Genomic DNA, 24261 nt, shown 5'->3' with positions numbered 1-24261 from the left:
TAGAAAAGTTTAACTCTGGCAGATTCTCCAGGGGCCAAAAACAGCAGTGCGAAAATGGTGTAAACCCTTTTACACAGTTTTAAACCCTTTTACAGTTTTCCCCAATGTTTTCACATTGTTGTTTTTGGCCCATGTGGAATCTGCCTAAGTTGAGGATGGCATTGTTATTGTACCATAAGTTCTGATGGGTTGGAGCCCACTTCAGATGCATGAAGGGAAACATAGGAAAAGCGGTACTTGGGGGCTGAACAGTAAACTTAAAAAACATGTGATGTGTCTATGCAAAAATCACAGCTATACAGATAATCACGACAATTGTTCACTTTAGCCGTAACTGATGATAACACAGATGACTTCTTTTTAAATTCTTTTATTTTTTTTCATGCCATTCTTCCATACAGCTTAATAAGCAATAATGTCACCCCCAGTCACAATACAGTCTGTTACAACACAGCAAAAGAACTAGTCTATAAAATGTATCTAGAAGCAGATAACAGGCAGTTCATCTCTTTTTAAGCTGTGCGCTATCCAAGGGATACAAAACAGTTAATAAATGCAGAAAGGGGACTTTACAGCATGCAAATAGAAGGTATAAGCTGTTTGGATGGGAAGTATCTAAAGATATCCTACAAACTGTTTCTTTCAGCTACTCTCTGGGGAATATATTTTTATGCAATGTTCTCCCCAGAGTATCAGAGATAAGATCAAATATACTGTTAAAGTCTCCTGTAAGGAATACCTCACAATCTGCTCAGCTGTGTAACAGATCCATCATTTGTTTAAGGAATGGGTTTTGGTCTTAACTGGGGACATATACTGAACCAAATGCTATTTTAAGACAATTCAGCCTTCCTTCAAAAACGAACTCCCTTCTGAGACTCTAATTACTATGTCATTCAAATTGGTACCTTACTGCTGAATGTGCTTGTTTTATTTAGGGAAACCACATGCATGGCAGACTAGCAATAAAACCCATTGAGTGAGAAAATACAGTGGGCTCTTGAAAACTGTTGTTTGCAAAGCTGGATCCTGGCTTTACTAGGTGTGGCGGGGGGAGCAGGGTGCCTGTGAAGGTGGGGAGTGTTCCCCAGTTCTACATAGGCACCCCCAACACACACAGTTTGCAAAGCTGGATCCCGGCTTTGCAAAGGGGGGCGGCGGCAACAGGGTGCCTATGAAGATGAGGAGAGTTCTCCCCACCTCCATTGGCATACACACCCTGTTTACAAAGCTGGATCTCAGCTTTGCAAAGGGGGAGCACCAGCAGGGTTCCTTTGAAGATAAAGAGAACTCTCTCACATATGCAAAGATGAATCCTCACTTTGTAAGGGGGGTGGGGTGGAGCTAGTAATGTGCCTGTTGCCTTTATGCCACCACTTTTGCAATGCCCCCTCCTCATTGGAGAATGCTTGTGCAAAGATAGCAGCATTCCCTACAGTGACAGTCTTTGAAAGGGCTACTGGGAAGCATATCCCTTGCCCCTCCGGAAGGAGCTGGAATCTAGACCTTCCTGGATGGCCGAGGACTACATTTCCCAGGACTACATTTCCTCACTTTTTCTGGTTCATTGTCAGGAACACGCTGCACAATTAATTTGTGTTTTGTGTGCTCCAGTTTTACATGATGAGTCTTGCATGAACAGAATGTCTCCCTTCTTGTTAAGTCCCACTTTCATCCTTTGTATTTGTAAAGGACAATTCAATTCATTCACATTCCCTAATAGATGTTTAACATTGTTCATGCTTTATTAATTTAGTCTCAGAGAGAGAGAGCAGAAAAATTCTTCTACTAAATTTACAGCCCCTTTTCCCAAATAGTATCTTGCTTCTACTTATTCTCCCAAATAAGCTTATATTACATGCAGTTCAATCCCTTTTGTGTTCTTGTTCTTGTTCAATGTATTTTGGTTTTCTTTTTTTCCCCATTCATACACTAGGCCATACATTTCACTGGTGTTTCTGGGCTACCAAGGCATACCTGCCTCGATTGTCTGACACATCTGGTGAAAAACTAACTCGTTTAAAATCAGCCCAAACAATTTCAAAGCCAGCCCCTCTCACAGCATCATTAACAGTTTCCTGCTTTAGGTAGAGGCAGAAGAACCGATTCTTGCCAACCCTGTAGTAGTTTGCTTCAAGAGCTATGATCGTGATGAGATGCCCTCCGGGCTTCACAAGAGAGCCAATATTCTTCACAGCTGAGTTGTAGGCTGGCAGGTCTTTGCAAGCTGTTTCCAGACAGAGAACAGAAAGCACGCAATCAGCTGGAGGCACCGCCAAGGGAGCAAAAGGATTGGCTTGAGTCACATCACATTTGAGGACTTGCTTGATGGTCCTTCTGACCTTCTCTTCTTTTTCAAGCCATGTCTCCCTATAGGAAACAAGACAATAGGAGACAATAGGCCTCAGGTCAATAGAAATGAAAGATTCTGGTGGGATGCAATTCTTTCAAATAAATAAATAATCTTCCCTGCCTTAAAATGTCCCTCCCCCGCTGGCATTAGCTCCCATGGGGAAACAGAAAGGTCCCCTTATTGTGCCAAATGCCAACTGATGCCCCATACCTGTCCCCTTCCAGCTGGCAGGCGTATTTCACCACTGCGCTCCAATCAAACGCTCCCGGCTCCCTCTTCAGCCACCGCTGCATCTCCTCCCGGTTCTGGTCGGTATAATCTGAGGCCACGATCTCTCGGAAGGACTCGCAGGCCGACAGGAACTGGTGGATGGTGGGCCCGCTTCCAATATCAATCAGGGTGTCTCCTTGCAGGCCTCCTGAATTTTAACACAAGGCTGTATTTTTAATCTCTGTGTGCCAATGAAGGTATCTGCATCTATCTGTCTGTTTTCCTTCTCCCACTCTTTCTTCCCTCCTTATCCTTTGTGTTATTTTTGGCAAAGGGTGTTAATAGAAAGAGTGTGGAAGGGGCACCGTGTGCTGATTTTCTTCTCTTCTCCTGGGTGAACAGTGTGCTTTTCCACAAGGGTGACTCCATGTTTTCTCATACAAAGTTATTCCAAACCACCTTGTGTGAATGGCAGGAAGGCCATATATATGGGTGTATATTGTTTGCCAAATACCTGGAGATTTTGGGGGTGGAGCCTGGGGAGGGGGATGTTGGGGAAAGGAGGGGCTTCATCAGGGTACAATGTCATTGTTTTCATTGTTTTATTGACGTTTGCTGCCCTGAGCCCTATTGGGAAGGGCGGGATATAAATCTAGTAAGTAAGTAAGTAAGTAAATGAATGAATGAATGAATGAATGAATGAATGAATAGATAGATAAATAAATAGTCTACTCCCCAAAGCAGCCATTTTCTCTAGGGGAACTGATTTGATTGGTGATGAATTTGGTTTGATTGGTACCCTGCCCTTTCCTGGCACAGCCAAGCTCTTGGTCACCTGAAAAGCAACTGTAATAGCAGGAGATTTCCAGGTGTTACCTAGAGATTGGCTACACATAAATATATCAATTAAATGAGCAGCTGACTCTTTTGTTGCTCATGAGAACCCTAATCCTAACTCTACCCTTAACCCTTGGGATTCCCCACGTATGTTTATGAAGCCGCATCTGAAAGTATCAATCCTTGTCAGGAAGGTTTTAAAGCTCAGCTGGGGCACCCTTCTTCCCTTCCCCACTCCCAAGCACACGGTGCAGGGGGCAAAATCCCTCAGGTTGGAGACACTGAGGGCTTCTGTTAAGACAATGTCCTGTGGAAAGGCAGTTCTCGTGTGTGTGTGTGTGTGTGTGTGTGTGTGTGTGTGTGTGTGTGTGTGTGGACGGAGAAGCAGTGGAAAGGCATTTTCTAGGAATCTTCTAACCTGGTGTTGATAACCTTGGTTAGCATCCCTTAGCCCACTCCTCCCCCTAATTCATATGTACCTCCTGGACCACCACCCTTTCTTCAATCTCTAGGCTAGAGGCACGCCTTGGGCCCAAGGAATCTTTGAGTCTTGCGACTGAAGAGTCTCCTACTGTCCCAAAGATTGTCTCATAAGAAACTAACACACTAGGCAAAGTATCTTCAGTGGCTTTGTAAAATGCCTCAAAGAAAGGGTCTTGCTAGACACAGGAAAAAGGCATGTTGATCTTAATCCTTTGTAGGCTGATGATCCGACTGCTTTGTCAAAAATGTAGGGTCTCCAATTGGCAACCAATTATACCGCCTTCCAGACGATTCTGATCTTAGTTCCTATTTTTGAATGCTCCTCCACCTCTTGCACACTAAGCAACCAAACAAATGCTCTCTTGGGTCAATTCCCCACCGGAAAAATGAATGTAGATACTAACTGGTTTGGGGAAAAACGGGACCTTTGGAGCACGGTTTCAGTGTCCGCACTGCAGCTTCTGCCCCACAAACGATCCTTGTTCACAGAAATGCAGCAGCAATGAAGGATTCCCCACTGAGTTGGATGGAACACACAATCAACCTCCATTCTCTTTGGGTCCCTTAACAGCATTGGGACCCACCGTTCCCCCTCCTCTTCTTTTTAAGGGGGCTTTTAAGTAAGGGTCGTTCACGGGATGCCGATTTAAGGTAGTAATCGCTGTTTTAATGGGAATTAATTTTATAGTATATGGAGCTTGAGTATTAACTTTAGGTGCTATTTATTGGTTAGTTGTTGCTGTTGCTGTTGTTGTTAACAACAGCAACAGCAACAGCAACAGCAACAGCAGCAGCAGCAACAACAACAACAACAACAATGTATTGTCGAAGGCTTTCACGGCCGGAATCACTTGGGTGCTGTGTGGTTTCCGGCCGTATTCTAGCAGCATTCTCTCCTGACGTTTCACCTGCATCTGTGGCTGGCATCTTCAGAGGATCTGAATCTCTGAGGATCCTCTGAAGATGCCAGCCACAGATGCAGGCGAAACGTCAGGAGAGAATGCTGCTAGAACATGGCCATACAGCCCAGAAACCACACAGCACCATAATAATAATAATAATAATAATAATAATAATAATAATAATAATAATAATAATAATAATAATAATAATAATAATAATAATAATAATACACTCAGGGGCTATCCTGATTGGCTGCTGTGTTGTGTTGGGGCGGGAATTTTTTTATTTTTAACCTTGTGGATCCTTGTCTGCACGAGTACGCGCAGAACAACTCTATGCGGAGACAAAGAAACGGGCGATTAAAGCAAAGCCCTGTTTCCGTGCACCTCCATGTAGTCAGATCCATGTGGATACAATGTGTAGCACTGCTTTGTATCGCCTTCTACTCAGTCAATCAGTCAAAACCAGCCCCGTGTTGCTTCGTATCCATGTGGATCTCCAGTCCACAAAATGTTTTTTAAAAAGGCTGCGCGTGCATCACGCACAGCACACTGCGTTCTTATTGGATGGGAGGCTATATGTATATATATACATATACAACTATATACAACTACCAGCGGCAGGAAAAACGAATCTGGATTCACCCCACAACTTCCCCACTGCTCCAGATTTCCCATGCATTTTTGAAAACGTCTATTTTCTTCCAGGTTCTAAAATAACAGGTGCTGAGGGGGAGGGGGCACCAGAAACGGGATGAAAATGTGTTCGGCACTGGTGCAGTGGGGAGTTCTGCTGGAAACCTGGATATTTTGTGTGATGAGCATGCATCTAATCCTCAGTGGGGAATCGACCTGAATGTGGCAAGGCAGCAGACCAAAGAGAGGCATTAAACATAGTCCTCCATGCAGTGTGCTAATTTATGACATACAAGAGAACTTTTCTGGAGAGGAACTTTTAAAAATATGACCTGCAATCTTAAGTGAGTTCGGAATTCTATGCCCTTATTCATTATAACATATAAGTCAACTCTGATAGTCTTTTCTATCCGCTATTGCTCAAGTTGCTAACTGCCCATAGAAAAAATGCCCCATCCTTTAGCAGAGGCTCAATGCATGCCATTTGCCAGGTACTACTATGGATCTTTTAGCTTCAACTGCCAGTTTCCACAAACTACTAAGCCTCTGCTAAGAGGCAAGATGGTTTTTCTACAGGCCTTTGCCATCCTTCCTGTGGCTGATTTCTGGTCCCTTTGGAGAAGAACAAGAAGAGTTTGGATTTATATCCCCCCCTTTCTCTCCGCTAAGGAGACTCAAAGGGGTTTACAGACTCCCCCCCCCCAACAAACACCCTGTGAGGTGTGTGGGGCTGAGAGAGTTCTGAGAGAACTGTGACTAGCCCAAGGTCACCTAGCTGGCATGTGTTGGAGTGCACAAGCTAATTTGGTTTACCAGATAAACCTCCACAGCTCAAGTGGCAGGGCGAGGAACCCAACCCGGTTCTCCAGATTGAGGTGCACCTGCCCTTAATCACTACACCACGGTGGCCAAGACTAAATTGGGGAGTGGGAGTGGCTGTCCTCTCAAGCCCCCGAAACTGGATCGGACAAGTGCCAGGGGCATGCATACCTGCCTCATCACTTGAGAATAACCCCAGTAGAGAAGGTAGCAGGAGGGAAGCCGGCAGGGTATAGCCCATTTCTGTCAGATCTCAGCAGCTAAGGAGGGTCAATGCTTGGAAAGGAGACCACCATGACAGACTCTACAGAAGAAGGCAATGACAAACCACCTCTGTTTCTCACTTGCCTTGAAAGCTCCTTGCTGGAAGCAAGCAAGCTCTGGTTCAGGTAGAAGGTAGTAGACAAGCTCTGGTGCAGCTGAGCAGGGATGGGGGAGGAGGTGGCACAGAAAACCACACACAGAACCAGCCCTTTGGCATTCTGCTTTCAAGCCCAAATGCCTTCCTCCCACAAGGGCCCCTTCAAGAGCAGGAGGAAACCAAGTTCTCACATCTCCTCTCCAATGGTTACAGAAGGAGGAAGCACTTTCTCAATGGATTTCTCAGTGTGGGTGGTTTGATGGGGAATAAACTGGAAATTCCTTCAGTATCACACATAGCCCATAGATGTCTAATATTTTGGACAGCCCACAGTAGCCATGGGGATGGCTGCAACAGACTCACCTGATGCGAAGGCTTTCTGGAGGCTTTTCAGAGTGAAAGTTAAAATGGCATCCTTTGCACAGATATCAAGGCTCTGTGTATAGTAGGTTTTCATAAAGCCGTGGGGATTAAAATACTGCAAATAATCTTCTTTTCCACTCCGGATCGTCACCATGGTGTCTTCCAGCCTGCACAAAGGTCCCAATGATCCTTGTTTCCTTCTGCACCAAGTTTTTATATCTTTTCCCACTCCAATCTTTTCCCACTCCAACCAAGAGCTTTTCCACCAGCCCACACGGACCCTTGAAAAACCGAAATCCAATCAGAGAGCCAATGGGAGGGACTATAGAAGTGGTGAACAGTTTATAGCTTACTATCGCAATAAGCATGCTTACGTATGCTCGTAGCTGCGCATAATGCAAGCCTATTAACTGATCTTGTTCAGGCATCCAAACCCAGAGGCAGCGGGATGTGATGCCAATGCGGCTCCACCCCACCACCTCCAAGAGGGCTTTCCAGAGTTGCGGAGATAAAAAAAATCCCCCAAACCCCTCCCCACAGAAAGTGCCATTAAGCTTCTGGATTTATGCCATCCAGATGGCTCCCAGTCCCAGCCCAAAGCCCCGGAAGGCCCCTGGGAATGCTGCCCCCCCCCTCCCAAGCCTCTGTTCTGGAAGTCAGAGCAGCCCTGCTGAGGCCTGGTCTTCTTGTTGAACATGAGTTAGCAGTGTGATGTGGCAGCTAAGAAAGCTAATGCAATTCTGTGCTGCGTCAATAGGAATGTAGTGTCTAGATCTATGGATGTAATAGTACCTCTCTGTTCTGCATGGGCCAGACATCTGGAATACTGTGTCAAGTTCTGGGCAGTGCGCGTCAAGAATGAAATAGATATACTAGACGGGGTCTAGAGGAGAGAGACCAAAATGATAATGGGTCTGGATTTCATGCCCTATGAGGAGTGGCTTAGAGAACTGGATATATTTAATCTGAAGAAGAGGGGTGACATGATAGCCATGTTCTATTATTGAAAGGATGTCATGTTGAAGAGGAAGCAAGCTTGTTTTCTGCTGCTCAAGAGACTTGGACCAGGGGTGATGGGTTCTAGGTGAAGGACAAGAGATTCCACCTAAACATTAGGAAGAACTTCCTGACAGTCAGGGCTGTTCGACAGTGGAATGCATGACCTCAGAGGATGGTGGAGTCTCTTCCTTTGGAGGCTTTTAAACAGAGGCTGGATGAATGCCTTACCGAATTCAAGGTATGCCACATCCACAACATTCCCTGCATCTACCAAGCTTGTCACTCTACATATGACTTCTTTTTAAATTCTTTTATTTTTTTTCATACCATTCTTCCATACAGCTTAATAAGCAATAATGTCACCCCCAGTCACAATACAGTCTGTTACAACACAGCAAAAGAAGCACAGTTTGAACTTGTCTATAAAATGTATCTAGAAGCAGATAACAGGCAATTCATCTCTTTTTAAGCTGTGCGCTATCCAAGGGATACAAAACAGTTAATAAATGCAGAAAGGGGACCTTACAGCATGCAAATAGAAGGTATAAGCTGTTTGGATGGGAAGTATCTAAAGATATCCTACAAACCGTTTCTTTCAGCTACTCTCTGGGAAATATATTATCATGCAATGTTCTCCCCAGAATATCAGAGATAACATCAAATATACTGTTAAAGTTTCCTGTAAGGAACATCTCACAATCTGGTCAGCTGTATAACAGTTCCATCATTTGTTTAAGTCTTGGTCTTATCTGGGGACATATACTGAACCAAATGCTATTTTAAGACAATTCCGTCTTCCTTTAAAAACTAACTCCCTTCTGAGACTCTAATTACTATGTAATTAAAATGGTACCTTACTGCTGAATGTGCCTCATGCACCTCATGTTTTATTTGGGGAAGCCACATGCATGGCAACTAGCAATAATACCCATTGAGTGAGAAAATACAATGGGCTCTAGAAAACTGTCTGCAAAGCTGGATCCTGGCTTTACAAGGTGTGTGTGTGGGGAGGGGAGCAGGGTGCCTGTGAGGGGGGGGGGGGGGGGGGGGGGGAGCGGGGTGTGGTGGGGGGGGGGGGTGGGTGGGGGGGGGGGTGGGGGGGGGGGGGGGTGGGGGGGGGGGGGGGTGGGGGGGGGGGGGGGTGGGGGGGGGGGGGGGTGGGGGGGGGGGGGGGTGGGGGGGGGGGGGGGTGGGGGGGGGGGGGGGTGGGGGGGGGGGGGGGTGGGGGGGGGGGGGGGTGGGGGGGGGGGGGGGTGGGGGGGGGGGGGGGTGGGGGGGGGGGGGGGTGGGGGGGGGGGGGGGTGGGGGGGGGGGGGGGTGGGGGGGGGGGGGGGTGGGGGGGGGGGGGGGTGGGGGGGGGGGGGGGTGGGGGGGGGGGGGGGTGGGGGGGGGGGGGGGTGGGGGGGGGGGGGGGTGGGGGGGGGGGGGGGTGGGGGGGGGGGGGGGTGGGGGGGGGGGGGGGTGGGGGGGGGGGGGGGTGGGGGGGGGGGGGGGTGGGGGGGGGGGGGGGTGGGGGGGGGGGGGGGTGGGGGGGGGGGGGGGTGGGGGGGGGGGGGGGTGGGGGGGGGGGGGGGTGGGGGGGGGGGGGGGTGGGGGGGGGGGGGGGTGGGGGGGGGGGGGGGTGGGGGGGGGGGGGGGTGGGGGGGGGGGGGGGTGGGGGGGGGGGGGGGTGGGGGGGGGGGGGGGTGGGGGGGGGGGGGGGTGGGGGGGGGGGGGGGTGGGGGGGGGGGGGGGTGGGGGGGGGGGGGGGTGGGGGGGGGGGGGGGTGGGGGGGGGGGGGGGTGGGGGGGGGGGGGGGTGGGGGGGGGGGGGGGTGGGGGGGGGGGGGGGTGGGGGGGGGGGGGGGTGGGGGGGGGGGGGGGTGGGGGGGGGGGGGGGTGGGGGGGGGGGGGGGTGGGGGGGGGGGGGGGTGGGGGGGGGGGGGGGTGGGGGGGGGGGGGGGTGGGGGGGGGGGGGGGTGGGGGGGGGGGGGGGTGGGGGGGGGGGGGGGTGGGGGGGGGGGGGGGTGGGGGGGGGGGGGGGTGGGGGGGGGGGGGGGTGGGGGGGGGGGGGGGTGGGGGGGGGGGGGGGTGGGGGGGGGGGGGGGTGGGGGGGGGGGGGGGTGGGGGGGGGGGGGGGTGGGGGGGGGGGGGGGTGGGGGGGGGGGGGGGTGGGGGGGGGGGGGGGTGGGGGGGGGGGGGGGTGGGGGGGGGGGGGGGTGGGGGGGGGGGGGGGTGGGGGGGGGGGGGGGTGGGGGGGGGGGGGGGTGGGGGGGGGGGGGGGTGGGGGGGGGGGGGGGTGGGGGGGGGGGGGGGTGGGGGGGGGGGGGGGTGGGGGGGGGGGGGGGTGGGGGGGGGGGGGGGTGGGGGGGGGGGGGGGTGGGGGGGGGGGGGGGTGGGGGGGGGGGGGGGTGGGGGGGGGGGGGGGTGGGGGGGGGGGGGGGTGGGGGGGGGGGGGGGTGGGGGGGGGGGGGGGTGGGGGGGGGGGGGGGTGGGGGGGGGGGGGGGTGGGGGGGGGGGGGGGTGGGGGGGGGGGGGGGTGGGGGGGGGGGGGGGTGGGGGGGGGGGGGGGTGGGGGGGGGGGGGGGTGGGGGGGGGGGGGGGTGGGGGGGGGGGGGGGTGGGGGGGGGGGGGGGTGGGGGGGGGGGGGGGTGGGGGGGGGGGGGGGTGGGGGGGGGGGGGGGTGGGGGGGGGGGGGGGTGGGGGGGGGGGGGGGTGGGGGGGGGGGGGGGTGGGGGGGGGGGGGGGTGGGGGGGGGGGGGGGTGGGGGGGGGGGGGGGTGGGGGGGGGGGGGGGTGGGGGGGGGGGGGGGTGGGGGGGGGGGGGGGTGGGGGGGGGGGGGGGTGGGGGGGGGGGGGGGTGGGGGGGGGGGGGGGTGGGGGGGGGGGGGGGTGGGGGGGGGGGGGGGTGGGGGGGGGGGGGGGTGGGGGGGGGGGGGGGTGGGGGGGGGGGGGGGTGGGGGGGGGGGGGGGTGGGGGGGGGGGGGGGTGGGGGGGGGGGGGGGTGGGGGGGGGGGGGGGTGGGGGGGGGGGGGGGTGGGGGGGGGGGGGGGTGGGGGGGGGGGGGGGTGGGGGGGGGGGGGGGTGGGGGGGGGGGGGGGTGGGGGGGGGGGGGGGTGGGGGGGGGGGGGGGTGGGGGGGGGGGGGGGTGGGGGGGGGGGGGGGTGGGGGGGGGGGGGGGTGGGGGGGGGGGGGGGTGGGGGGGGGGGGGGGTGGGGGGGGGGGGGGGTGGGGGGGGGGGGGGGTGGGGGGGGGGGGGGGTGGGGGGGGGGGGGGGTGGGGGGGGGGGGGGGTGGGGGGGGGGGGGGGTGGGGGGGGGGGGGGGTGGGGGGGGGGGGGGGTGGGGGGGGGGGGGGGTGGGGGGGGGGGGGGGTGGGGGGGGGGGGGGGTGGGGGGGGGGGGGGGTGGGGGGGGGGGGGGGTGGGGGGGGGGGGGGGTGGGGGGGGGGGGGGGTGGGGGGGGGGGGGGGTGGGGGGGGGGGGGGGTGGGGGGGGGGGGGGGTGGGGGGGGGGGGGGGTGGGGGGGGGGGGGGGTGGGGGGGGGGGGGGGTGGGGGGGGGGGGGGGTGGGGGGGGGGGGGGGTGGGGGGGGGGGGGGGTGGGGGGGGGGGGGGGTGGGGGGGGGGGGGGGTGGGGGGGGGGGGGGGTGGGGGGGGGGGGGGGTGGGGGGGGGGGGGGGTGGGGGGGGGGGGGGGTGGGGGGGGGGGGGGGTGGGGGGGGGGGGGGGTGGGGGGGGGGGGGGGTGGGGGGGGGGGGGGGTGGGGGGGGGGGGGGGTGGGGGGGGGGGGGGGTGGGGGGGGGGGGGGGTGGGGGGGGGGGGGGGTGGGGGGGGGGGGGGGTGGGGGGGGGGGGGGGTGGGGGGGGGGGGGGGTGGGGGGGGGGGGGGGTGGGGGGGGGGGGGGGTGGGGGGGGGGGGGGGTGGGGGGGGGGGGGGGTGGGGGGGGGGGGGGGTGGGGGGGGGGGGGGGTGGGGGGGGGGGGGGGTGGGGGGGGGGGGGGGTGGGGGGGGGGGGGGGTGGGGGGGGGGGGGGGTGGGGGGGGGGGGGGGTGGGGGGGGGGGGGGGTGGGGGGGGGGGGGGGTGGGGGGGGGGGGGGGTGGGGGGGGGGGGGGGTGGGGGGGGGGGGGGGTGGGGGGGGGGGGGGGTGGGGGGGGGGGGGGGTGGGGGGGGGGGGGGGTGGGGGGGGGGGGGGGTGGGGGGGGGGGGGGGTGGGGGGGGGGGGGGGTGGGGGGGGGGGGGGGTGGGGGGGGGGGGGGGTGGGGGGGGGGGGGGGTGGGGGGGGGGGGGGGTGGGGGGGGGGGGGGGTGGGGGGGGGGGGGGGTGGGGGGGGGGGGGGGTGGGGGGGGGGGGGGGTGGGGGGGGGGGGGGGTGGGGGGGGGGGGGGGTGGGGGGGGGGGGGGGTGGGGGGGGGGGGGGGTGGGGGGGGGGGGGGGTGGGGGGGGGGGGGGGTGGGGGGGGGGGGGGGTGGGGGGGGGGGGGGGTGGGGGGGGGGGGGGGTGGGGGGGGGGGGGGGTGGGGGGGGGGGGGGGTGGGGGGGGGGGGGGGTGGGGGGGGGGGGGGGTGGGGGGGGGGGGGGGTGGGGGGGGGGGGGGGTGGGGGGGGGGGGGGGTGGGGGGGGGGGGGGGTGGGGGGGGGGGGGGGTGGGGGGGGGGGGGGGTGGGGGGGGGGGGGGGTGGGGGGGGGGGGGGGTGGGGGGGGGGGGGGGTGGGGGGGGGGGGGGGTGGGGGGGGGGGGGGGTGGGGGGGGGGGGGGGTGGGGGGGGGGGGGGGTGGGGGGGGGGGGGGGTGGGGGGGGGGGGGGGTGGGGGGGGGGGGGGGTGGGGGGGGGGGGGGGTGGGGGGGGGGGGGGGTGGGGGGGGGGGGGGGTGGGGGGGGGGGGGGGTGGGGGGGGGGGGGGGTGGGGGGGGGGGGGGGTGGGGGGGGGGGGGGGTGGGGGGGGGGGGGGGTGGGGGGGGGGGGGGGTGGGGGGGGGGGGGGGTGGGGGGGGGGGGGGGTGGGGGGGGGGGGGGGTGGGGGGGGGGGGGGGTGGGGGGGGGGGGGGGTGGGGGGGGGGGGGGGTGGGGGGGGGGGGGGGTGGGGGGGGGGGGGGGTGGGGGGGGGGGGGGGTGGGGGGGGGGGGGGGTGGGGGGGGGGGGGGGTGGGGGGGGGGGGGGGTGGGGGGGGGGGGGGGTGGGGGGGGGGGGGGGTGGGGGGGGGGGGGGGTGGGGGGGGGGGGGGGTGGGGGGGGGGGGGGGTGGGGGGGGGGGGGGGTGGGGGGGGGGGGGGGTGGGGGGGGGGGGGGGTGGGGGGGGGGGGGGGTGGGGGGGGGGGGGGGTGGGGGGGGGGGGGGGTGGGGGGGGGGGGGGGTGGGGGGGGGGGGGGGTGGGGGGGGGGGGGGGTGGGGGGGGGGGGGGGTGGGGGGGGGGGGGGGTGGGGGGGGGGGGGGGTGGGGGGGGGGGGGGGTGGGGGGGGGGGGGGGTGGGGGGGGGGGGGGGTGGGGGGGGGGGGGGGTGGGGGGGGGGGGGGGTGGGGGGGGGGGGGGGTGGGGGGGGGGGGGGGTGGGGGGGGGGGGGGGTGGGGGGGGGGGGGGGTGGGGGGGGGGGGGGGTGGGGGGGGGGGGGGGTGGGGGGGGGGGGGGGTGGGGGGGGGGGGGGGTGGGGGGGGGGGGGGGTGGGGGGGGGGGGGGGTGGGGGGGGGGGGGGGTGGGGGGGGGGGGGGGTGGGGGGGGGGGGGGGTGGGGGGGGGGGGGGGTGGGGGGGGGGGGGGGTGGGGGGGGGGGGGGGTGGGGGGGGGGGGGGGTGGGGGGGGGGGGGGGTGGGGGGGGGGGGGGGTGGGGGGGGGGGGGGGTGGGGGGGGGGGGGGGTGGGGGGGGGGGGGGGTGGGGGGGGGGGGGGGTGGGGGGGGGGGGGGGTGGGGGGGGGGGGGGGTGGGGGGGGGGGGGGGTGGGGGGGGGGGGGGGTGGGGGGGGGGGGGGGTGGGGGGGGGGGGGGGTGGGGGGGGGGGGGGGTGGGGGGGGGGGGGGGTGGGGGGGGGGGGGGGTGGGGGGGGGGGGGGGTGGGGGGGGGGGGGGGTGGGGGGGGGGGGGGGTGGGGGGGGGGGGGGGTGGGGGGGGGGGGGGGTGGGGGGGGGGGGGGGTGGGGGGGGGGGGGGGTGGGGGGGGGGGGGGGTGGGGGGGGGGGGGGGTGGGGGGGGGGGGGGGTGGGGGGGGGGGGGGGTGGGGGGGGGGGGGGGTGGGGGGGGGGGGGGGTGGGGGGGGGGGGGGGTGGGGGGGGGGGGGGGTGGGGGGGGGGGGGGGTGGGGGGGGGGGGGGGTGGGGGGGGGGGGGGGTGGGGGGGGGGGGGGGTGGGGGGGGGGGGGGGTGGGGGGGGGGGGGGGTGGGGGGGGGGGGGGGTGGGGGGGGGGGGGGGTGGGGGGGGGGGGGGGTGGGGGGGGGGGGGGGTGGGGGGGGGGGGGGGTGGGGGGGGGGGGGGGTGGGGGGGGGGGGGGGTGGGGGGGGGGGGGGGTGGGGGGGGGGGGGGGTGGGGGGGGGGGGGGGTGGGGGGGGGGGGGGGTGGGGGGGGGGGGGGGTGGGGGGGGGGGGGGGTGGGGGGGGGGGGGGGTGGGGGGGGGGGGGGGTGGGGGGGGGGGGGGGTGGGGGGGGGGGGGGGTGGGGGGGGGGGGGGGTGGGGGGGGGGGGGGGTGGGGGGGGGGGGGGGTGGGGGGGGGGGGGGGTGGGGGGGGGGGGGGGTGGGGGGGGGGGGGGGTGGGGGGGGGGGGGGGTGGGGGGGGGGGGGGGTGGGGGGGGGGGGGGGTGGGGGGGGGGGGGGGTGGGGGGGGGGGGGGGTGGGGGGGGGGGGGGGTGGGGGGGGGGGGGGGTGGGGGGGGGGGGGGGTGGGGGGGGGGGGGGGTGGGGGGGGGGGGGGGTGGGGGGGGGGGGGGGTGGGGGGGGGGGGGGGTGGGGGGGGGGGGGGGTGGGGGGGGGGGGGGGTGGGGGGGGGGGGGGGTGGGGGGGGGGGGGGGTGGGGGGGGGGGGGGGTGGGGGGGGGGGGGGGTGGGGGGGGGGGGGGGTGGGGGGGGGGGGGGGTGGGGGGGGGGGGGGGTGGGGGGGGGGGGGGGTGGGGGGGGGGGGGGGTGGGGGGGGGGGGGGGTGGGGGGGGGGGGGGGTGGGGGGGGGGGGGGGTGGGGGGGGGGGGGGGTGGGGGGGGGGGGGGGTGGGGGGGGGGGGGGGTGGGGGGGGGGGGGGGTGGGGGGGGGGGGGGGTGGGGGGGGGGGGGGGTGGGGGGGGGGGGGGGTGGGGGGGGGGGGGGGTGGGGGGGGGGGGGGGTGGGGGGGGGGGGGGGTGGGGGGGGGGGGGGGTGGGGGGGGGGGGGGGTGGGGGGGGGGGGGGGTGGGGGGGGGGGGGGGTGGGGGGGGGGGGGGGTGGGGGGGGGGGGGGGTGGGGGGGGGGGGGGGTGGGGGGGGGGGGGGGTGGGGGGGGGGGGGGGTGGGGGGGGGGGGGGGTGGGGGGGGGGGGGGGTGGGGGGGGGGGGGGGTGGGGGGGGGGGGGGGTGGGGGGGGGGGGGGGTGGGGGGGGGGGGGGGTGGGGGGGGGGGGGGGTGGGGGGGGGGGGGGGTGGGGGGGGGGGGGGGTGGGGGGGGGGGGGGGTGGGGGGGGGGGGGGGTGGGGGGGGGGGGGGGTGGGGGGGGGGGGGGGTGGGGGGGGGGGGGGGTGGGGGGGGGGGGGGGTGGGGGGGGGGGGGGGTGGGGGGGGGGGGGGGTGGGGGGGGGGGGGGGTGGGGGGGGGGGGGGGTGGGGGGGGGGGGGGGTGGGGGGGGGGGGGGGTGGGGGGGGGGGGGGGTGGGGGGGGGGGGGGGTGGGGGGGGGGGGGGGTGGGGGGGGGGGGGGGTGGGGGGGGGGGGGGGTGGGGGGGGGGGGGGGTGGGGGGGGGGGGGGGTGGGGGGGGGGGGGGGTGGGGGGGGGGGGGGGTGGGGGGGGGGGGGGGTGGGGGGGGGGGGGGGTGGGGGGGGGGGGGGGTGGGGGGGGGGGGGGGTGGGGGGGGGGGGGGGTGGGGGGGGGGGGGGGTGGGGGGGGGGGGGGGTGGGGGGGGGGGGGGGTGGGGGGGGGGGGGGGTGGGGGGGGGGGGGGGTGGGGGGGGGGGGGGGTGGGGGGGGGGGGGGGTGGGGGGGGGGGGGGGTGGGGGGGGGGGGGGGTGGGGGGGGGGGGGGGTGGGGGGGGGGGGGGGTGGGGGGGGGGGGGGGTGGGGGGGGGGGGGGGTGGGGGGGGGGGGGGGTGGGGGGGGGGGGGGGTGGGGGGGGGGGGGGGTGGGGGGGGGGGGGGGTGGGGGGGGGGGGGGGTGGGGGGGGGGGGGGGTGGGGGGGGGGGGGGGTGGGGGGGGGGGGGGGTGGGGGGGGGGGGGGGTGGGGGGGGGGGGGGGTGGGGGGGGGGGGGGGTGGGGGGGGGGGGGGGTGGGGGGGGGGGGGGGTGGGGGGGGGGGGGGGTGGGGGGGGGGGGGGGTGGGGGGGGGGGGGGGTGGGGGGGGGGGGGGGTGGGGGGGGGGGGGGGTGGGGGGGGGGGGGGGTGGGGGGGGGGGGGGGTGGGGGGGGGGGGGGGTGGGGGGGGGGGGGGGTGGGGGGGGGGGGGGGTGGGGGGGGGGGGGGGTGGGGGGGGGGGGGGGTGGGGGGGGGGGGGGGTGGGGGGGGGGGGGGGTGGGGGGGGGGGGGGGTGGGGGGGGGGGGGGGTGGGGGGGGGGGGGGGTGGGGGGGGGGGGGGGTGGGGGGGGGGGGGGGTGGGGGGGGGGGGGGGTGGGGGGGGGGGGGGGTGGGGGGGGGGGGGGGTGGGGGGGGGGGGGGGTGGGGGGGGGGGGGGGTGGGGGGGGGGGGGGGTGGGGGGGGGGGGGGGTGGGGGGGGGGGGGGGTGGGGGGGGGGGGGGGTGGGGGGGGGGGGGGGTGGGGGGGGGGGGGGGTGGGGGGGGGGGGGGGTGGGGGGGGGGGGGGGTGGGGGGGGGGGGGGGTGGGGGGGGGGGGGGGTGGGGGGGGGGGGGGGTGGGGGGGGGGGGGGGTGGGGGGGGGGGGGGGTGGGGGGGGGGGGGGGTGGGGGGGGGGGGGGGTGGGGGGGGGGGGGGGTGGGGGGGGGGGGGGGTGGGGGGGGGGGGGGGTGGGGGGGGGGGGGGGTGGGGGGGGGGGGGGGTGGGGGGGGGGGGGGGTGGGGGGGGGGGGGGGTGGGGGGGGGGGGGGGTGGGGGGGGGGGGGGGTGGGGGGGGGGGGGGGTGGGGGGGGGGGGGGGTGGGGGGGGGGGGGGGTGGGGGGGGGGGGGGGTGGGGGGGGGGGGGGGTGGGGGGGGGGGGGGGTGGGGGGGGGGGGGGGTGGGGGGGGGGGGGGGTGGGGGGGGGGGGGGGTGGGGGGGGGGGGGGGTGGGGGGGGGGGGGGGTGGGGGGGGGGGGGGGTGGGGGGGGGGGGGGGTGGGGGGGGGGGGGGGTGGGGGGGGGGGGGGGTGGGGGGGGGGGGGGGTGGGGGGGGGGGGGGGTGGGGGGGGGGGGGGGTGGGGGGGGGGGGGGGTGGGGGGGGGGGGGGGTGGGGGGGGGGGGGGGTGGGGGGGGGGGGGGGTGGGGGGGGGGGGGGGTGGGGGGGGGGGGGGGTGGGGGGGGGGGGGGGTGGGGGGGGGGGGGGGTGGGGGGGGGGGGGGGTGGGGGGGGGGGGGGGTGGGGGGGGGGGGGGGTGGGGGGGGGGGGGGGTGGGGGGGGGGGGGGGTGGGGGGGGGGGGGGGTGGGGGGGGGGGGGGGTGGGGGGGGGGGGGGGTGGGGGGGGGGGGGGGTGGGGGGGGGGGGGGGTGGGGGGGGGGGGGGGTGGGGGGGGGGGGGGGTGGGGGGGGGGGGGGGTGGGGGGGGGGGGGGGTGGGGGGGGGGGGGGGTGGGGGGGGGGGGGGGTGGGGGGGGGGGGGGGTGGGGGGGGGGGGGGGTGGGGGGGGGGGGGGGTGGGGGGGGGGGGGGGTGGGGGGGGGGGGGGGTGGGGGGGGGGGGGGGTGGGGGGGGGGGGGGGTGGGGGGGGGGGGGGGTGGGGGGGGGGGGGGGTGGGGGGGGGGGGGGGTGGGGGGGGGGGGGGGTGGGGGGGGGGGGGGGTGGGGGGGGGGGGGGGTGGGGGGGGGGGGGGGTGGGGGGGGGGGGGGGTGGGGGGGGGGGGGGGTGGGGGGGGGGGGGGGTGGGGGGGGGGGGGGGTGGGGGGGGGGGGGGGTGGGGGGGGGGGGGGGTGGGGGGGGGGGGGGGTGGGGGGGGGGGGGGGTGGGGGGGGGGGGGGGTGGGGGGGGGGGGGGGTGGGGGGGGGGGGGGGTGGGGGGGGGGGGGGGTGGGGGGGGGGGGGGGTGGGGGGGGGGGGGGGTGGGGGGGGGGGGGGGTGGGGGGGGGGGGGGGTGGGGGGGGGGGGGGGTGGGGGGGGGGGGGGGTGGGGGGGGGGGGGGGTGGGGGGGGGGGGGGGTGGGGGGGGGGGGGGGTGGGGGGGGGGGGGGGTGGGGGGGGGGGGGGGTGGGGGGGGGGGGGGGTGGGGGGGGGGGGGGGTGGGGGGGGGGGGGGGTGGGGGGGGGGGGGGGTGGGGGGGGGGGGGGGTGGGGGGGGGGGGGGGTGGGGGGGGGGGGGGGTGGGGGGGGGGGGGGGTGGGGGGGGGGGGGGGTGGGGGGGGGGGGGGGTGGGGGGGGGGGGGGGTGGGGGGGGGGGGGGGTGGGGGGGGGGGGGGGTGGGGGGGGGGGGGGGTGGGGGGGGGGGGGGGTGGGGGGGGGGGGGGGTGGGGGGGGGGGGGGGTGGGGGGGGGGGGGGGTGGGGGGGGGGGGGGGTGGGGGGGGGGGGGGGTGGGGGGGGGGGGGGGTGGGGGGGGGGGGGGGTGGGGGGGGGGGGGGGTGGGGGGGGGGGGGGGTGGGGGGGGGGGGGGGTGGGGGGGGGGGGGGGTGGGGGGGGGGGGGGGTGGGGGGGGGGGGGGGTGGGGGGGGGGGGGGGTGGGGGGGGGGGGGGGTGGGGGGGGGGGGGGGGGGGGGGGGGGGGGGGTGGGGGGAGGGGCGGGTGGGGGTGGGGGGGGCGCTTGGGGGGGGGGGGGTGTTGGGGGGGTGGGGGGGGGGGGGAAGGGGGGTGGGGGGGCTGATGGGAATTGTAGTCCATAACATCTGGAGTGCCAAAGGTTCTCCACCACGGGTCTAAGCTGTCCTTTTCCTCCAACCATCCAGGCTTGAGGCCCCAGTGCCTTCATCACCATCTCATGGACCAGTCCGCCTCCACAGCCCCCCCTGTGTCAATTCCTAATCAAGTTGACCTTTCCATTCCCACCACAAAATTGTTCAGTGGCCAGCAATTTCCCTCCTCCCCAGCGGCAAGGATGACCGCAAATATTCTATGACGTCAAAACAAATGAAGTAACTGGCCACCCCTTGAGCAGCTGTCAGAAGATCTGAGAACATGATGGCGATGGGGAGGGGGAGGGGAGGAGCATTGGAAATGTGCCTTCCTTGAGTTCACATACCTGTGTCCTTCCAGCTCACACACATACTTCACAACAGGGGTCCAGTCAAACGCTTCTGGTTTGCTCTTCAGCCACATCTCGATTTCCTGGCGGTTCTGAACAACAGGATCAGAGGCAATAATACTCCCAAAGGACTCACAGGCAGACATGAATTGGTGTATGGTGGGGCCGCTGCCCAGGTCAATCAGGGTGTCCCCTTTCAGGCGGCCTGGTGGAGAGGAAGGGCAGGTCACCTCGAGGTTGGACTACTGTAACTTTCGCTTCTAATGCTGGGCCTTCCTCTTTGGCGTAACTGATCCGGAGCCTCAAGCTGAGTCCAGAATCTGCAGCGACCCGGCTTCTGACAGGTGGTGATTATTCAGATCATATCACCCCTGTGCTGCGCCGCCTGCACTGGCTCCCAGTGGAGTTCCGGATCGTTTTCAAGGTGTTGGTGTTGACCTTTAAGGCCTTACGCGGCATGGGGCCCACATACCTGCGGGACCCCCAGATCACCCCCCTCATTGTCCCACGCTATGGAGCCACTTTCACTGATCAATGGCGGCAAGGAACTGGCTGGTGATCTCTAAGCCCTGCGTAGGATGTCACGGCTGGCTACTCGACTCAGACCCAGGGAGCCTTTACAGCTCCTGGCCCCTGCCTGGTGGAATAGCTCTACCTCCAGCTGCCTCGTGGGCCCCTGCAGGGACCTTTGGTGAAGTCTCCGCGCAGGGGCCTGTAAGACAGAGCTATTCCACCGGGCTTTTGGAGGGGCCGGCCGCAGTTCCACCGCCCCCCATTAAAAATCAACACCGCCAGCCTGGACCACCTTGTTGGGCCCAAAGTCCACCATGGGCTCTGCCTAGCTCCTCCCCTTCCCTTCCCTTCTTTTCCTTTTTGTCCTGGCCTTAGATCGGGCGCCTGTGTATATATGTGCTTACACAATCTGGCTTTTTAATGTATTTATTGATTGCTGCTGAGTTTTAATGGTTTAATTTTATGTTGTATTATTTGCTGTCGGGAACAGCCGTGTTGGAAGCAGCCTCGAGCCCTTCGGGGATGAGGCGGCCTACAAATTTAATAAATTAAATAAAATAAAGAGAGCTTCCTCAAGAGCAAGAGGGAGGCCCAGGGCAAAGAGAGACATGCTCAGAATTCCATCTTCCTCCCTGGAATTGGAAGCGAGTCTCCTTCAAGCATCTCATAGTACATTGCAGGTCCTACCACTAGGGAAAGCAACCCAGGGGAGCTGACCTCTGTAGTCTGGAGATGAACTATAGTTCCAGGGGATCCCCAGGTACTGGCTGGAGGTTGGCATCCCTGAAATGGACAACTGAAACTTTCATGGCAGGGCAGGAAGTAACATTACATGGTAAATGATGCCCCATTAAGGGGGAGACTATTTTGCTTCTTCTCACTCCATGATTGTTGGCAACACTGCATTTCAAACCGTTGGCACACGTAACTTTCTCCTGCTGCTCTCTGATCTGACTGAATCTCCAGCAACTGGTTCACATGTCATATTTCAGAGGAGAGGAACTGAGACTCAAGTTGGGCCTGGAGGTCTTCTGGAATTATAACTCATCTCCAAGCTATAGAGACCAGTTCTCTTGGAGAAAGTGGCTACTTTGGAGAGTGGGCTCTAAGGCATCACACTCTGCTGTGCTCCTCCGCTGGGTGACCTTGGACCAGTCACAGTTCTCTCAAAACTCTCTCAGCCCCACCTACCTCGCAAGGTGTCTGTTGTGGGGAAGGGAAGGGAAGGAGTTTGTAAGCTACTTTGAGTCTCCTTATGGTTGAAGAAGAAGAAGAAGAGGAGGAGGAGTTTGGATTTATAGCCCCCTTTCTCTCCTGTAAGGAGACTCAAAGGGGCTGACAATCTCCTTGCCCTTACCCCCCCCCTCCCCACAATAAACTCCCTGTGAGGTGGGTGGGGCTGAGAGAGCTCTGAAGAATTGTGAGTAGCCCAAGGTCACCCAGCTGGCGTATGCTGTAGTGCACAACCTCATCTAGTTCACCAGATAAGCCTATGCAGATCAAGTGGAAGAGCGGGGAATGAAACCCGATTACTTACTTACTTACTTATTTTTATTAACCACCCCACCCCCCTAGGGCTCTGGGCGGTTTACAACATTATTTCACAACACAGAAACTATAACAAGGGAGCAAATAAGATAAAAATAAACAGGCTCCAGTAAATACAAAGCTAAACCCCATTAAAACAGCAATCAATATAAGAAAGGCGCCCAGCAATAACTACCATTAAAACCCTCCCAAAGAAGGAAGGGGGGGATGGTGGGTCCCAGTGATGTTAAAGGGACCCCCGAGAACCGGGGGCGGGGGAGGGCACATCAGCGGCTGGACACTCCAAAAGCCCGGTGGAACAACTCAGTCTTACAGGCCCTGTGGAACTCACTCAAATCCCGCAGGGCCCAGACAGCTGGAGGGAGAGTGTTCCACCAGGCAGGGGCCAGGGCCGTAAAGGTCCTGGCCCAAGTGGAGGCCAGACGCATCATAGAGGGGCCAGGGACCACCAGTAAATTGGCCTCTGCCAAACGCAGAGGCCGAGTAGGGACATATGGGGTAATGCGGTCCCGAAGGTACGAAGGTCCCAGGCCGCGTAAGGCCTTAAAGGTTAACACCCAGATCCTGAAGATAATCAAGATGAAGATTGGAGTGCACCTGCTCCTAACCACTATACCATGCTTGAGAAAAGTGGGGCCTAGATACAAACTCTTCTTCTTCTCCAAGGACGGGTCTGTGGCCACTTCAACGTCGGAGAAAAATTACCAGTCTCCAGGTGAGGTTGGGAGTTGGGAGATCTCCCGTTGCTGCCCCCTGTGACACCCTTTCCCAGACCCAAGCACTAGGGGAAGCCCGGAGCAGCATGACATAGGGAGCCATCTGGGTGCCAGCCTCTGGATGAATCCCCCTTGCTGCCAAGGAGCACAAGTCAGCTGGCAGCCCCCACCAAAGCATGCAGTGCCAAGACTCACCTCACCCCCAAATGGGATGGGCCGGCACCCAAGCTCTTCCCCTCCAGAACAGATCAGTCCCCTGGAGCAATCAATCCACCCAGCTGTGACAGTTGGAACACTCAACAATTTTGGAATGAATTTCCAAAGGAGATCCTAACCAACCTCCCTTAAAATACCTTCAAAGAATCTATGTATCAGGCAAGGGCTTGCAAGCATGCCTCGCAGTTAAGGGGACGTACCTGAAGCAAAGATCTTGCAAAGCTGTTTCAGGTAAAATTCCAGGGCTTCATCACCCAAGGTGCCTTCTCCAAACTGGAAATATTCCAGATAGGCTCTGGGATTAAACTGTGTCTGGTAAATGTCTCGTCCGGTGAATTCCGCCATGCTGCTCTCTCTGCAGAACTTGGAAGAGGCAGCTTTCCCTTTCCGGGGCCTCTCTGTCAACACAAGAGAAGTTCAAAGTGCTGAACATCCAGAACTTGGCCTTTGGCTATTAACTCTTCCCCATCCCCGAGAGCAGGAGAGTCAGTTTAACGGCCACAGTGAAGCTTCTGCGTTCCATTTATCAATACACTTTCAAGCCACGATGGTAGAGTGGTCTACTGGCTGCTCCCCCACTTACAGTAGTCTACTTGGCAGCAATTAGAGCCAGCACCTTCCCCTTTGTGGCCTCCGCTTTGTGAAGTGGGCTCCCTGAAAAATGGGGGGGAGGGCATCTGTAGAAATTGGCAGGAGGAAGTGCAAGGCCATTTCATTTACCAGATCTTTTAATGGGGTCTAAACTGGAGGTATTGCTTGGGAAGATATTTTATTTTATTACTTTTACATTATCATTTTTTCCTTATAATTTGCTTTGAAACCCCCCCCCCCTCCTTTCCCAGGTAAAGTGAGATATGTTTTAATAATTTTTTTAAAAAATATATGTTTTTGCATACTTTCCCCCCTCTTCCTACAAAATGCAGCTGAAATCTCCCCGCTTTTGGAAAGACATCACAACAAACTTTGTAGGGCACAACACATTTGGACTGAGAACTGTGAGTAGCCCAAGGTCACCCAGCTGGCATATGCTGTAGTGCACAGCCTCATCTAGTTCACCAGATAAGCCTATGCAGATCAAGTGGAAGAGCGGGGAATGAAACCCGGTTACTTACTTACTTACTTACTTACTTACTTACTTACTTACTTACTTACTCTAATTTACTCTACTCTACTCTAATTTCTACTTTACTTCTACTTACTATTTCTATTTCTATTTCTATTTTTTATTAAATCCACCTACCTTCTAGGGCTCAGCAAGTGAGTTTACTATACATTATGGCCCTTCTACAAACACAGAAACTATAACAAGGGAGCAAATAAGATAAAAATAAACAGGCTCCAGTAAATACAAAGCTAAACCCCATTAAAACAGCGATCAATATAAGAAAGGCGCCCAGCGATAACTACCATTAAAACCCTCCCAAAGAAGGAAGGGGGGAATGGTGGGTCCCACTGATGTTAAAAGGACCCCCGGAGAATCGGGGGGGGGGGAGGGAAGAGGGCACATCAGTGGCTGGACACTCTTCCTACAAAATGCAGCTGAAATCTCCCCGCTTTTGGAAAGACATCACAACAAACTTTGTGCGGCACAACAGATTTGGACTGAGAACTTCCGAACCTGAAGCCTCTGCACGCAAAAAAAGGGTGGGCCCGGAAGAATTGGGCTGGCCAAGGCTGTGCATGGCAGAAATGGGGATTTTCTGCAGATGTCTGAATGCACCTTTGAGGCAATGAATAAGTGCTCCCTGGAAGAAAACACATTCAGAAGAGTTCAGAAGAGTTATGATTTATTTCTGACACACAAGGCAGGATTGCTACTTCTAGCTGGGACCGACATCTGCCTTTTTAACTCACAGCGGCAAGACAGGCAGAAATCCCACCAGTGCAGGTTCCTAAATC

At 65.9% G+C, this 24261-nt stretch overlaps 1 protein-coding gene across 1 annotated transcript; it reads right to left on the bottom strand.

Annotated features, from left to right (window-relative positions):
• Positions 1 to 388: 388 nt before the first annotated feature.
• On the bottom strand, positions 389 to 22927 carry LOC125441420 (nicotinamide N-methyltransferase-like). The gene is made up of 5 exons (XM_048511961.1): positions 22563 to 22927; positions 19367 to 19574; positions 6965 to 7131; positions 2564 to 2771; positions 389 to 2370 (listed from the first exon to the last, which is right to left on the bottom strand). The coding sequence occupies exons 1-5, from the start codon at positions 22705 to 22707 to the stop codon at positions 1947 to 1949; spliced, it is 1152 nt and encodes a 383-aa protein (XP_048367918.1). The 5' UTR covers positions 22708 to 22927; the 3' UTR covers positions 389 to 1946.
• Between the last annotated feature and the right edge of the window lie 1334 nt (positions 22928 to 24261).

This window comes from Sphaerodactylus townsendi, linkage group LG12 (genome assembly GCF_021028975.2).
Source record: "Sphaerodactylus townsendi isolate TG3544 linkage group LG12, MPM_Stown_v2.3, whole genome shotgun sequence".
Classification (NCBI taxonomy): Eukaryota; Metazoa; Chordata; class Lepidosauria; order Squamata; family Sphaerodactylidae; genus Sphaerodactylus; species Sphaerodactylus townsendi.
The sequence above is the reverse complement of the archived record's forward strand: the minus strand, read 5'-3'. Positions and strand labels throughout refer to the sequence as shown.